This window comes from Clinocottus analis, unplaced genomic scaffold (genome assembly GCF_023055335.1).
Source record: "Clinocottus analis isolate CAN_PGR_092001 unplaced genomic scaffold, fCliAna1.0.p SCAF_71, whole genome shotgun sequence".
Taxonomy (NCBI): Eukaryota; Metazoa; Chordata; class Actinopteri; order Perciformes; family Cottidae; genus Clinocottus; species Clinocottus analis.
Genome location: NW_027176231.1, coordinates 3340 through 16581, shown reverse-complemented (window position 1 = coordinate 16581; position 13242 = coordinate 3340). Strand labels below are relative to the sequence as shown.

Below are 13242 nucleotides of genomic sequence, written 5' to 3'. Positions count from 1 at the left end.
AGCTGTTAAACTGGATTTTGGTGTTTCTTTTTGGCCGGACACATGAAATGAAGCGGTCTGTGATCGGCCCCCGTCCTCTAACTGGTAGTTAGCCGGCGCTAAAGCTCAACGCTCGTACGTCAGGAGCGGATCAGGAGATCCAGGCTCAGCAGGAAGTTGCGAACCCGAATCTGAAGCTCCGCATGTGACATCAGGTCACGATTGTAGTTTTATATCTGATGGACTTGTTACCAGCAGAGGAATCAGGATGCGACAGCCGATCAGAAAGACTCTCACTGAGAGTTCGTCAACGAGTAACGACATCAACTGCACAGCATCCGTGACATTTGACCTTTTATCAACACAATAAGTCCAAAGCCAATGACAACCTTCCGTCACTGAAAGGTCAGTCCTCACAGTTTATGCCGGCGTTGGTGATTGTCTGCTTTGCAGAAAGCCTTCGACACGCGACTACAGGCCGGTTTATACGAGAGCGTTGAGTCAACCTCCAACCGATCTGAAGTTGTATTGCGTCCAGACAATGTGCATGCAAAGAAATATTTCAAACAAATATGAAGAATTTCTCTCCCACAATGAGAATCTTGCGTCCACGTCTAAGTGGAGATCTGAAAAGCTTGCCAACAATACACCGATCTTGTTCAGCAGCTACAAACTTCACAAAGGCCAGAAGAACGAGCCAATCAGATCCAGAGGAGGGCGGGTCTTAGCTGGATACAGGTGGGGATGGAAATCAAACGAACATTAATAACCAGCCGCCCGGCTGCCAATAGCTGTTGAAGAGGCACTTCAACGCTGCTAAACGTTGTGAGTTCGTCAAGCTGCCGCTCGCCAATGGTGGCACGTCCTGTTATTACATGTGGGGTCCCACAGGGCTCTATTTTAGGGCCTCCTGGTGTTAATCAGTTTCGCATGTTTTCTCCTGGTTATTTTCTACAATTCTTCAGTACGAGTTACAGATGTCAAGGCCTCATCTTCTCTACTGTTCCCTGGCTGCTGCTCGTGTTTACCACTCGAGAGCAGATGATCTACTCGAACACACCGCTGACTTTTCATTTTGTCCGTGTTCTCATCGAGCAAACGAAGACGAGGCGAAGACGTCCTCCTGACGTACAACACGTCATTCATGAAGGGAGACGGCTCGAGTCAGCTGACTCACAGCTCCAGTTCCTCTGACTGAGGATGAATATGCGTACTTGACATGTGTGTATACACACACAGACACACACACACAGATTACAGATTAAAACATGCATTCACACACTCGCATGGAAAGGTGCACTTGTGTACACACTCATGTTCACACACACACACACACACACACACACACACACACACACACACACACACACACACACACACGAGTACATTTGCATATCTGTGGGTAAATTATGTTAGCTTGCATTCATTCCAGAGCTCAAAGCACATGTGCAAGCCCACTCAAAACACACACACACACACACACACACACACACACACACACAGACTCACACTTCTGACAGTGTTTGATTTTAATGACACGTTACCTCCCCATCATCCCTTTAAAGAGCATGAATGATTCACAAATACACAAATACAAAAACTCACACTTGTCAAGAAGAAGATGCACACACACACACACACACAGACACACACACAGACAGAAAAGAAAGCGCACATTCTCGTGACAGAGCGCTGGGTGTAAAGTTACTTATATTTTACCGGCTGCGCTGCCTTCAAGGTCCTGCTACAAAGACAGAAAAACAAGTTTAAAAAAAAAAAAAAAACGACAGAAAATGAAATGAAGCGATGAGACGATAGCGGATGGGAGGATGAGGAGAGGGATGACAGACGTACGAGGACAGCGAAGGCAGCGGCCGGGTGATATTTTTCGGCTGGTTGATAAAATCTCTCGTTTATTTATCTGTTAAACGTCAGCGTTCGCTCAGTATTCGTTAGCCGGGTTCTGTCTCTGGAGAGTCGCCTCCGAAAAACCAGAGGAATTATTTTGATTTCCCTTCAGGATTCCTGCATCAGAGTGACCCGTCTGCAGGGAAACACACGCAGGAAACACAGGGAAGTGTGTCCTGACAGGAATGCATGAGTCTCCCTGTGGAAAGGAAGTGACACACGAGTCCAAATGTACGAGGACTGAACGTGAATGTCTCCCGCTTCTCTGCTCCGAAAGGTCAAATCAATGTGATACCAGAATACAATACATCTGATTATGCACCATGAGCAATGTTTTCACTCTTGTTCTTTGTTGTTTGGGAACACGAGGGCAGCCGGTGTTGTTTAGTCCGAGTTTAAAATGTCTGTTTATTCAAATATTAATGTTAAGGTTTGTGTGCCTCAATTGATTTTTCTTTTCCCACGAGCATTTTAATGCTAATTTATACTCCTTCTTCTGCAAGTTGTGTTTTCCCTCCATTTCATTGTGAAAAGGGAAATACTGCTTTTTTATAATGAGGTATGATAGATTCTTCTGGGTTGGTTATTAGTACCTGAAAAATCAAATGGCTCCTTTGACTTTTCAGACTTTTTTCTTTTTAACACGGCAAATTTTAATACCCAGCATGCCCCAATCCGAGCAGGTTTAGGTATAAAAGTTATAACTTTTCAATTTTTGGAGCAAACGACAGTTTTTTTGACTAAAATCCTTCGTAAACAGGCCAAGCTTTTGTTTTAATGGGATTTTTCTTGCAGATTCTGGTTCTTTAGGTCTTTCCAAAGAGAGGTCTTACAACTTAATGACACATAAAGTTAAAAGGCAGCAGGTAGCTAGCACCATATGCTACGAGTAACACCACACCAGTCAAGACCAAAGCTAATATGTTCACTGTCCCTTTAAAGGTACTCTCTGGGGTACAGTAGTGGTATAAAGAGCAATACTTTGAGCAATGTACCCGCAAAATGCAGGAAAGAAAAGTTTGTTGGCTAACATTGAGGTAAATCATGCAACTTTTGGCTTTTGCAAATATTCTCTGGGGATTAAAAAATCCTGCAACACATTTGCTAGACCTCAAAGATGCAAACAAAGAAACATATCTTCATTTCAAAGATTGTTTTTTCTGTCATTTTGAACCATTTCTGACCAGTTTTCAGCTTCGTGCACAGCGCTCATGCCCTCAAACGACATCTAAATGAAACACAAAATGAAGTCAACTGTCCCAGAGGTCAGAGGAGATGAGAAGTGTTTGGTAATTTCATTGGACACAAAGCAACAAAAAGCTCAAAATGAAGTGATCCTCAAGAAGGTCGTTGCATTTGTAAGCACACACGATAAAAGACCGCACAGCCGGACTCGTTAACATCATAAAGAATCAAACGGGCGTCATTATGAATATTGTTTTAAATGTTAACAAATGTCCTCTTCCATTCTTTTGAGATAGGAAAAAGTTGTTAAATCTTACTGTCGTGAGACTTCAGAATGGAAATATACCAAAAAGGTCACGTGGGGTCAGACACGCAAAGCGTGCTCGTTCCATCTGAGGAGATAAAGAGTCGGACGCTGTTTGTTTTAATCTACTTCGCAGCACCCGGGGAGCCGAAAATTATCAGATGGGGACGATTCTGATAGCAGCGCCGTGTTCTTAAACCACAGAAAAAGTCACTCAAAGGACTTCTTGAACTTCCTCTGGCTCATATAAGTTTATATCTGATGACGACGCTCACGCCCCTCTAAGCTCTCCAGGAAGACTCGATTTATCCCCCCTGTCTTTGGACAGCTCCGTCCCAAGGTCTGGCGAGTACTTACTGCTCCGTCTGCCTTAATGTGCCGGACGCCACGCGACTGGGAAAAAAGGTCAAATCTCATTTGAACCCCAAAGAGCACGTGAGGCGGCACGGCCGCTGTCTCGGTGACGAGTTCTTGGTCGTTACTTCTTCTGCTCAGTTTACGCAATTGGGATGTGGATCACATGCGGGAGTGGCCTTCGTCCTCTGCTCTGACGCGTAGAGGATGTGTAGTGTGTGCACGTCTGGCTTCTGCAATGTCCTTTTTTACAGTTCCTGGTCTCCAAAGAAACCCCTGACGCCGAGGTCGCTGATTCCAAACTTTGTGCATGTAATGGTTGTCTCTGCACGGTCTGGACCGGAGGTCTTCATGGCGTTTCTTTTCTTTGACGGCTGAATTTTGGCTCACTGCCTTTGACTTGATGGCGGTTTCTCCGTCACATGATGACGTAGACGTGCACTCAGATGTCCACGCCAGCTGGCATTTATTATTTTCTAGACAAGCGAGCGTTATGAGAAGTTCATAGATTGAAAATGTGTGTGTGTGTGTGTCTTTGTGAGGCTGTGTGCATCCGTACCATTATCATCTATTCACCAAAGATCTTTTTGAAATTCAGGTTTTTATTAAAAAGATTTCTGTACATCAAAAAAAAAGTTTGAACATGAACAGTGATGCAGACTTGCTAAAGTCGGATCTTTACCTGGTAAAGACACGGGACGAACGCAAGGAGACGCACTGCAGCGCCGCTTAATCACGACGACACGGCTCCGACTGTGCCTCCTCCTCACCGCCACGCAGACGAGTGCACAATGCGTCCCCCAGAATGCAATGCAGGTGCAGGCGAGCGCATCTTGAGAGCGTCCAACAACAAAAAAACCAGTCGTGAAAAAGAAAACCACGCGGTATGTTCTGCTAAGCTTAAAACCACAATGAAAAGCTTTGACTGGAAAGTAAAAGACACATTACACTGTATGTGTACATCTTTGTACTATTCACAACAAAAGGCCCATCATACCTGACAATGGTGCGAGAGAAAGTGGCAAAGCGAAAGGAAAGGAAGTGGTGTTAGGGGGGGAATAGAGGACAGACCCGGAGAGGGGCAGGTCTAGGTGAAGGGTTGTCTCATTAATCTTAAAAGAGAGCAGCGGTGCTTTCAGAATGCAAATGAAACCATCAGTCTTATCGGAGATACGGTGGAGAGAGGCATGGCGTGATGGAGGTGCTGACGGGGTTACCGGGGTACAAGGTGGGAGACGGAGAGGAAAAATAATCCGAGCAATGAAAGAGTTCTGCTCCCTCACTTCTGATGCCGTCGCGCACGCTAACGTTCGTGTACTTCCACATTTGCATTCATTTGGAGTCGCGTTCGTGTCGACCCGATGGATGCCAGTCCAGGATGGACTCCCCGGTAGGGATGTTTGTTGTCTCCGCCAACCCCTGAGGGGAAATATCTGGCGTTCAGCTGGTGAACATGGCAGAGAATTGAGCTAAAAGAGACAGATGCGTCCCACAGGAGTTGGCGGAGACCAAAACAGAGTCTAAAGGAGACTAAATATTCTGTCCTTTGTAAGTGAAAGAAGGTCCTCTACTCACGAACTGCGTCACCTCGCTGGTTGGCGCTCGGGATGTTTAGCTCGCAGCGAGTTTATCAGAACTTTATTGAGCTCGCTGCTGCTGGAAACTGTTTCCATGAGAGTGACACCAGTCTCACCGCCGTGTGATCCTACAAGTCCAAGTCAGAACTAAGCGAGGTTCTTTCAACTCTATGCAAGGGTTGCATGATCACGCCAAGAACCGCCGTGTCAGAATTGGAGTAGTAGTGCGTTTGTGTCCTGACCACCTGGTGTCAGGACCGGTCAGCGTCCTGTGAGGTGCAACTGGCAGCCATGTTTGTGCATGAGGCGACTCTGAGAGGGCGAGTGTACGTTCTGGACAAACAATGGAGGCTCTTAAAGAAAAGGTATAGGCTCCTCAGATTTTCAACTCATCCTGAAGGGAAAGTGAACGTCTCTGCTACAGCTCATGGCGGTCCATTGGATAGTTGTCAAGTTGCTCAAAAACCACAAAGACGAGAGGCGAGAGGTCTGGGAATCCCCAGAGTCCTGAGGATCCACCATCTGGGAACCATGAATACCTGGAGATGATTTATTGGTGGAACATGATGTGCAGACGTTGAGTTGTTTCAACCTGGATGGATCAAAGTTTTCAACCAGGCAATCGACATTGGGCTTAGTTTATTCCAACTTTTAATCTAAGAGACGCAACACATTGCATGAGAGATATATAGACATATAACAACTCAGCCTTTCGGAGAAGAATGGGGAGACTGAAACACTTCAGAGGAGTATCAGAGAGTCGGAGGCGGCGAGGGGAAAAGGTGTTGGACCGCCGAGCGCATCGGTGTTCAGAAGCCGGCGAGGTGAGATGGAGATTGGCGCTTCGGGGGGAAGCAGCAGAAGGTGTCTCCGTCTGATGGCCGTCGGAGTTCAGTCGACCTGTTTGTCTGCAAGAGACAAAAAAGAAATGATGAGGCCGGACGAGCCGGGGGCTCTGACCTGAGGCGTGAGAGTCAACGCGCTGCAGACTCTTTACGTCTGGCTCTGTGATACCGCGAGGCCGGCTCTCTCGCCCGGTGTTACTGATGAGATGATGAGCTGTGGAGATTTACAGCCACACTGCAACTGTTTGTTTTTCTTTCTCGGATAACCCGAATCTCAGACCTCCCGTATTACACGTTCAGACCTCCCGTATTACACGTTCAGACCTCCCGTATTACACGTTCACGCTGTCCTCGGCCCACTTCTTCGGACGACGTCATCAGTACAAAAACGCTCTCACGTGAAGTGTTTTCTTTTCCTGGTTTAAATGCTCTCTAAGTGATGAGACTTTTTGTATTATTTTCCTTTACTAAATGTTGTGTATCTTTAACTTTCCGCAGCCAGAGTTCTCACTTTTCATCTCAAGTATATATATTGAATACATATTGAAAGTTGGATGATGAATGTGTGTGAATGGAGTTTTCTTCTTTGCTTTCGTTTAGATATAAGATCCCATACAACAACCCTGTAATGTGTTTCTCTCTCCGTCTCTCTCGCAGCTCTGCAGACCACTCAGCCTCCCAAGGTCCTTTTCCCCCCGCAGAGACAAGACACCGTGATAGAAGTCACGCCTGGTAAGGACCAACCAGCTCCTCTCTCTCTCTCTCTCTCTCTCTCTCTCTCTCTCTCTCTCTCTCTCTCTCTCTCTCTCTTCATTCATTCTGAGGTTGAAATGGGAACTCTTCAGGTCCTGGTTCTTATGCCGCGTTCACAAAAGAGTTGTTTGTGCGAGTAGATTACATGTAAAGTCAGTTTAGGTTAGCTAGTGAGGCTATGTGCTGCTAACTACAGGAACGTGACCGGGTCAGTTTAGGTTAGCTAGTGAGGCTATGTGCTGCTAGCTACAGGAACGTGACCGGGTCAGTTTAGGTTAGCTAGTGAGGCTATGTGCTGCTAACTACAGGAACGTGACCGGGTCAGTTTATGTTAGCTAGTGAGGCTATGTGCTGCTAGCTACAGGAACGTGACCGGGTCAGTTTATGTTAGCTAGTGAGGCTATGTGCTGCTAGCTACAGGAACGTGACCGGGTCAGTTTATGTTAGCTAGTGAGGCTATGTGCTGCTAGCTACAGGAACGTGACCGGGTCAGTTTATGTTAGCTAGTGAGGCTATGTGCTGGTAGCTTGGGCTAACGTAGCCGCGCCCTTTTTCTTCCATCTCTTCAGTGTGGACACAGTCCTGCACGCTCACTACACTGGTCAGAACAGCGAGTCAAAGCTACCAAAAAAGAAGCCAGAGAAATACCAACAGGACTCGCTGCTGCGCCGCCTTATCTGCTGATGAGAACGGCCCGATAGTCAAAACGCTGACATTTCACGTGACATTTTTTCAGATGAAGAGTGAAGTAAGTTTGGATTGGCAGCTCAAAAATGTCTTTATAAGACCGTGAGCACGAAGGAACGTTTCAACAGCAAAGAGAGCAAAAAAATGTGTCTCTAGATATTTTTTAAATGACGCAAAAGGTTTGATAAGAATAAATAAAAAATGAAGAGATCTGACTGGGATTTGCTCGTGTGTGTGAGTGTGTGTTGTGTTCTGCTGTAGGCCTGGTTGGCTGCCTCGCCAGCTGTGTGTGTGTGTGTGTCTGTGTGTGTGTGTGTGTCTGTGTGTGGGTGTCTGTGTGTGTGTGTGTGTGTCCCGCTGTTCAGCGCTTGCTCTGACAATGTTAGCACTGTAGGCGGAGCTGTGTTGGGTTGCGTGTGCGCTACGTGTGTGTTTGTGTGCTGCGTGTGTTTCCATTAACTCCAGATTGATGTAGTAACAAACAGACCCTGAGGCCTCTGTACACTGATTGCAGCGGGGACACCTTTTAATGGGCACACACACACACACACACACACAATATGTCGACACAAACACACACACACACACACACACACACACACCGTCACAGTGTGACCCTGCGGTACATTTTTTAATTATCATCTTGTTTTAACCTGAGGGAGATTTACAGCAGCAACCACAGTTATGTTGTTCACTCCAACTCTCTTCTTCTTCTTCTTCTTCTTCTTCTTCTTCTTCTTCTTCTTCTTCTTCTGTCTTCTCTTCATCATCCCTTAGTTGTCTTCTAGTTCTCCTCTAACTGTTCTTCTAGTTGTTCCTTTCCTCTTTCTCTCTTCTTCTTCCTCCTCTTCCTCTTTCTCTCTTCTTCTTCTTCCTCCTCTTTCTCTCCTCCTCTTCCTCTTCCTCTCTTCTTCTTCCTCCTCTTCCTCTCCTCTTCCTCCTCTTTCTCTCCTCCTCTTTCTCTCCTCTTCCTCCTCTTCCTCTCCTCCTCTTCCTCCATTCTTCTATATCGCTGTGGGTCGTGAACACGATTCATTAATCTCATTGTTGTTCCCGTGACGTGAGCTGCCGGCAACAGAGCGACAAGAAGAGCTTTAATTAAAGATCGATTCACGATTTGAGTTTTAACATTTCCTTCCAGACGACGGAGGAAAAGGAAAGAGGAAGAGGAAGAGGAAAGAGGAAGAGGAAAGAGGAACGCTGCTCCAGGATGTGTGCATGTTCCTGGAAGAAGTGTGTCTGTGTGTGTATCACGAACACAACACTGTCCACTTTAAACAACAGTGTACACCGTGTGTGTGTGTGTGTGTGTGTGTGTGTGTGTGTGTGTGTGTGTGTGTGTGCGTGTGTACGAGAGAGAGTATTTAATCATCAGTTACGTCGCTGAGTTAAAAGCTTCAGGAGAAAACGGTTACAGACTCTTCCTCCAGACTCTTCCTCTTCCTCCAGACTCTTCCTCTTCCTCCAGACGTATTCATCACCTGATCAATCAATCAGCTGTTTGACGATAACTTCTCTCTTCGTCGTCGATCAGATAAAAGTTCTGCTTCATCAGGACGTCGACTCAACCTGAAGAACACCTGAACACACTCTGACCTCCGTCACCAGCTGACACCAGACCGGAGACGCACAACTTATAGATTGATTGATGGAGGAAATATTCAGTAGTTGCAGCACACACACACACACACACACACACACACACACACACACACACACACACTGAGGCTGTGAGGGGCAGGCTGAGAGATAAGGCGTCTCCTGCTCTATTCTCTCGTCTCCCGTCCTCCCCCATCTCGTTTATCTCTCCCCCGTCCGTCTCCCTCGTCCCCGCGAGGCGTCGGCCTCTATCTCTCTTTTCCCCGTCCGCCTGTCCATCCCGCCGCCGCTCGCCGTATCTTTTCGAGCCTTTTGTCTTCCTCTCTGGGCTCATTCGGCCCCCCGTCATTCAGGTGTCTTGAAGTGGTGATGCGTGGCGTCATTATTCCCTTTCAAACTGTCACGGGGGGAGGAGGGAGGAGGGGAGGGGTGAGGTGGGAGGTGGAGGTGGGAGGTGGAGGTGGGAGGGGCAGCGGAGGTCTTCATACTGCAGTTTGTTAGCCGGTGATGCAGCGGATGAGGATGCATGGTGTCAAAGGATCTGCAAAATAATAACACCAACCGCATATCAATCCTTTAATTTGGATGTTTTTTTATTTGCCCGGTTAATAATTGGTGCTTAACCTTTTGGAAACAATTTTAAGTCCCAGCATGCCCCATTTAGACAATCTTTTGGCATAAAATACGTTGTTTTTTTTCCATTTCTGAACCGAACGACACAGTTTTTTGACTGAAACTCTTTCTAACAGGACAAGACTTTGTTCTGTTGTGGTTTTTGTTGCAGATTCTGATTCTTTAGCTCCTAATCTTTCGAAAAAAGGTGTCTGATTTTGTTTTTGCAGATATACATTTTTTTCCCAAGACTTTGCTGAACAAATACATACAATAAACACAAGTATTGTAATTAATTTGGTAAAGTGTACAGATTGTAAAGCCCTCAGATGCTGATGTTGTATTTGTGATTTTGGGCTACACAAAATAAACTGACTTGTTTTGGGAGAAGAGTAGAAGAAACTGGGAAGGAATAAGTCAGGGCAAATGATGAAAGGGACCTAGGAGTTGAGGAAGGACACACACTCACACACACACACACACAATAAGACTATTGCAATGTGGGAGTGTCTGCGTTGCCTCTTCATCACTGTCAACACACACTGTGTCTGTCTCCATCACTCACAACACACACCATAAAGCACAGGGCGTCTGCTCCCACAGCCGTGTGCAACAAGCCTCTCCTGGTAGAGAGAGGACATAGGACACAGGATACAGGACAGAGGATACAGGACACAGGATACAGGACAGAGGACAGGTGAGAGTTGAGAGCAGAGAGAATACTTACAGGTGAGAGGACGATCGATCCGCGACCAAAAAAGCAGAATAAAAAATGGATTCTGTTCCCTCTGTGGACCCCCGCTGTCATGTTGTCGTCCCGTGAGGAGGCAGACGAAGACCTTGATTAGGAAGGAAGGACCGATAGGAGGGGTGGGGGGGGGGGGGAGTAGAGCAAGAGGAGGGTGAGGAAGGTGAGGAAGGTGTCTGACGAAGTGCAAGTGTATTTGTAGAGCACATTTCAAGAACAAGACGATTCAAAGTGCTTCACATAAAAGCATCAAAACATAATGCAGGACCTCCTGACGTCTGACACAAGCACAGTCTGCTACGCTTTTGATTGAAAGGCATGCTGGGAGAAGGTTGAGGGTGCAGTGGATTATGCATTCCATAATAATTTGACGCCTGGAGGCTGTAAATGTTCATTAATTCGTAACGTTAATTTGTATAGAATCACGAGGGGACGCTTTGGAGCGAGTTTGTCTGATTAGTTAGTGAAGTAATTCAATAAGCCGTGTTAAGTCTTGGGGCAGCGTGATATATAAAACATTAAAACAATATGGTGTTCGTACATCCTGCCACAAACACGGAGTGTCCTGAGTCCAGGTCATCATCGTAAACGAGAATTGATTCTCAGCTGATTTTATCTGCTTTAAAAAAGGTCAAATAGTCAAAAGGTTTATACGGATATCAACAAATGTGGGTGAACACACTTTTGTGGTCCAAAGATCAGAATCATATCTGTTTTTTCATGATTTTCCTCTTCTTTTAGCTTTCTGTTAGCATCGCTTGTCTTAGCTTTCTGTTAGCATCGCTTGTGTTTGCGTTGTCTTTGCATCTCTTGTGTTAGCTTTCTGTTAGCATCTCTTGTGTTAGCTTTCTGTTAGCATCTCTTGTCTTAGCTTTCTGTTAGCATCTCTTGTGTTAGCTTTTTGTTAGCATCTCTTGTTTTAGCTTTCTGTTAGCATCTCTTGAGTTAACTTTAATTTAAAACCCAAAACAGGTCGGTGCCGACGCTAACTCCAAACGAAGGTCAAGCGAAACCCTAAAGATTTCGTTTGAGGTTGACTTTTAGCGACGCCTGTGGTTTCTGACGGTGGATCTGAGTCCAAATCGAGTTTCTCTTAACCTTGAAGATGTTACTGTGACTTATGGAGCACAAATCCTCGGGTCAAAGGTCAAAAGAACAAAGGCCATCGATGGGAAAGGTATGCAGGTCCGGATGCTCCACCGAGAGCCTCGACGTAAAATCAAAGGGTTTATTATTCATAATTAATTCAGCGTGGCTTTAAATAGTGAACCAGTGAGTCTGAAGAGAGGAAACCACATGCGTGGACGCGAGGCTCTTCAAATGGAAGAGCTTTTCCAGAAAGCCGCTGTCCTAACAAAAACAGGAGTCCCGCTGTTTGGTACACTGTGATCTCTGTGTCTCCATCACTGTCTAATTATTTCCCCCGCTGTCTCTCCTCTCTGCCTCTCTCTTCTTCAAACTCTCACTCGCTCTGTGGGAGAAGGAGCCTGTGGAGCCAGAATTGGATTTTTATTAAGTAGAAATCCCCTTTGAAAATCTACCTAACCCCCCCCCCCTCTCTCTCTCTTTGTGTGTGTGTGTGTGTGTGTGTGTGTGTGTCAGAGATGATTAATGACTGCAGTGTGCGTGAGGCTGTGTGAGGTTGTGTCTCCGCCATGCAGCGTGCGACACATGTTGCTATGACTCGTTCAAACATTCATATGTGACAGTTAGTGAAGATGTTTTATCAGATTTAATGCACGCGAGTTCATCGTCACGTTTATTTCATTAAATTGCTGAATCACAGAGATGGAAAAGTCATATGAAGTCGTGGCAACAGAGTCTAAATGGTCACGAGCTCCACAGAGCTGAATACATTCGACCTCATGAGGAACGTTGTCTTCTCATTTGAGTTAAATCAAAATTTGAAAGTACTTCTTAAGCCCAGTACTGTAAAAATTGGGGTACAAGCAGCTGCTAGCTCCCCGGTGTAGCCAGCTAGCGCTGCTGCCGGCTCTCCGCTAGAACTGCTGCTAGTGCTCCTGCTAGCACTGCTGCTAGCTCTCCGTTAGCCCACTGCTAGCTCCCTGACAACCACCGAATGTAGCGGGACCAGCCCCGACTCGACGCCCGACTCGGACAGCGGGGACACGGGCAGCTAGCGGAGGGCTAGCAGCGGCGGATAGCTAGCAGCGGCGGGTAGCTAGCAGCAGCGCTCGCTTACTCTAGCGGGGACACCCACCGAAGGTCGCAGCGGCTTGTAACCCGACTTTTACGGTAATGTGTTTCCTGCTTTCAAACTACTACATAAGTTCTTCAAGCTCGGCTGCAGACGAGAAAAAAGACGCTTCAAACCACCATTTCCTTAAATAAATGCAGAAAGAATATTGCGATATATTTGTGTGAAGCCTCTTTATAATCCCCTGATAATCCTCGACTTCTCCGGAGAGTTTCCATCATGCAGAGACTTTTCCTTTTCCGTGGCTGAGGGTGAATTCAGACCTCCAGCTGATCGTCCCGAGGCCGACTGAAACAAAGAGATTTATTCATTCAGAGAAAGCAGTCGTTCACGATCAGGACTTTTAAACGCTTAAAAAACTTTCTATCGTTTTTTAATCCTCGTAACATTTTAATGAGTTTACCAATTCCTTCTTCTCGTGGATTACATGTCTAGCCGGCCTCCAGTTAATTTGACGAAAGCAACAATTGTGT

The 13242-nt window shown here is 46.2% G+C and overlaps 1 protein-coding gene across 1 annotated transcript in view; it reads left to right on the top strand.

Annotated features, from left to right (window-relative positions):
* The window catches only part of LOC137779312 (X-linked interleukin-1 receptor accessory protein-like 2), a gene marked incomplete at its 3' end in the record, with an annotated part of 242124 nt that extends 235240 nt beyond the window's left edge, over nucleotides 1-6884 (top strand). Inside the window, exon 7 of the mRNA XM_068566951.1 lies at nucleotides 6810-6884. Within this exon, the coding sequence (XP_068423052.1) occupies nucleotides 6810-6884 (75 nt within the window). The remainder of the gene's footprint in view (nucleotides 1-6809) is intronic.
* Nucleotides 6885-13242: the final 6358 nt, after the last annotated feature.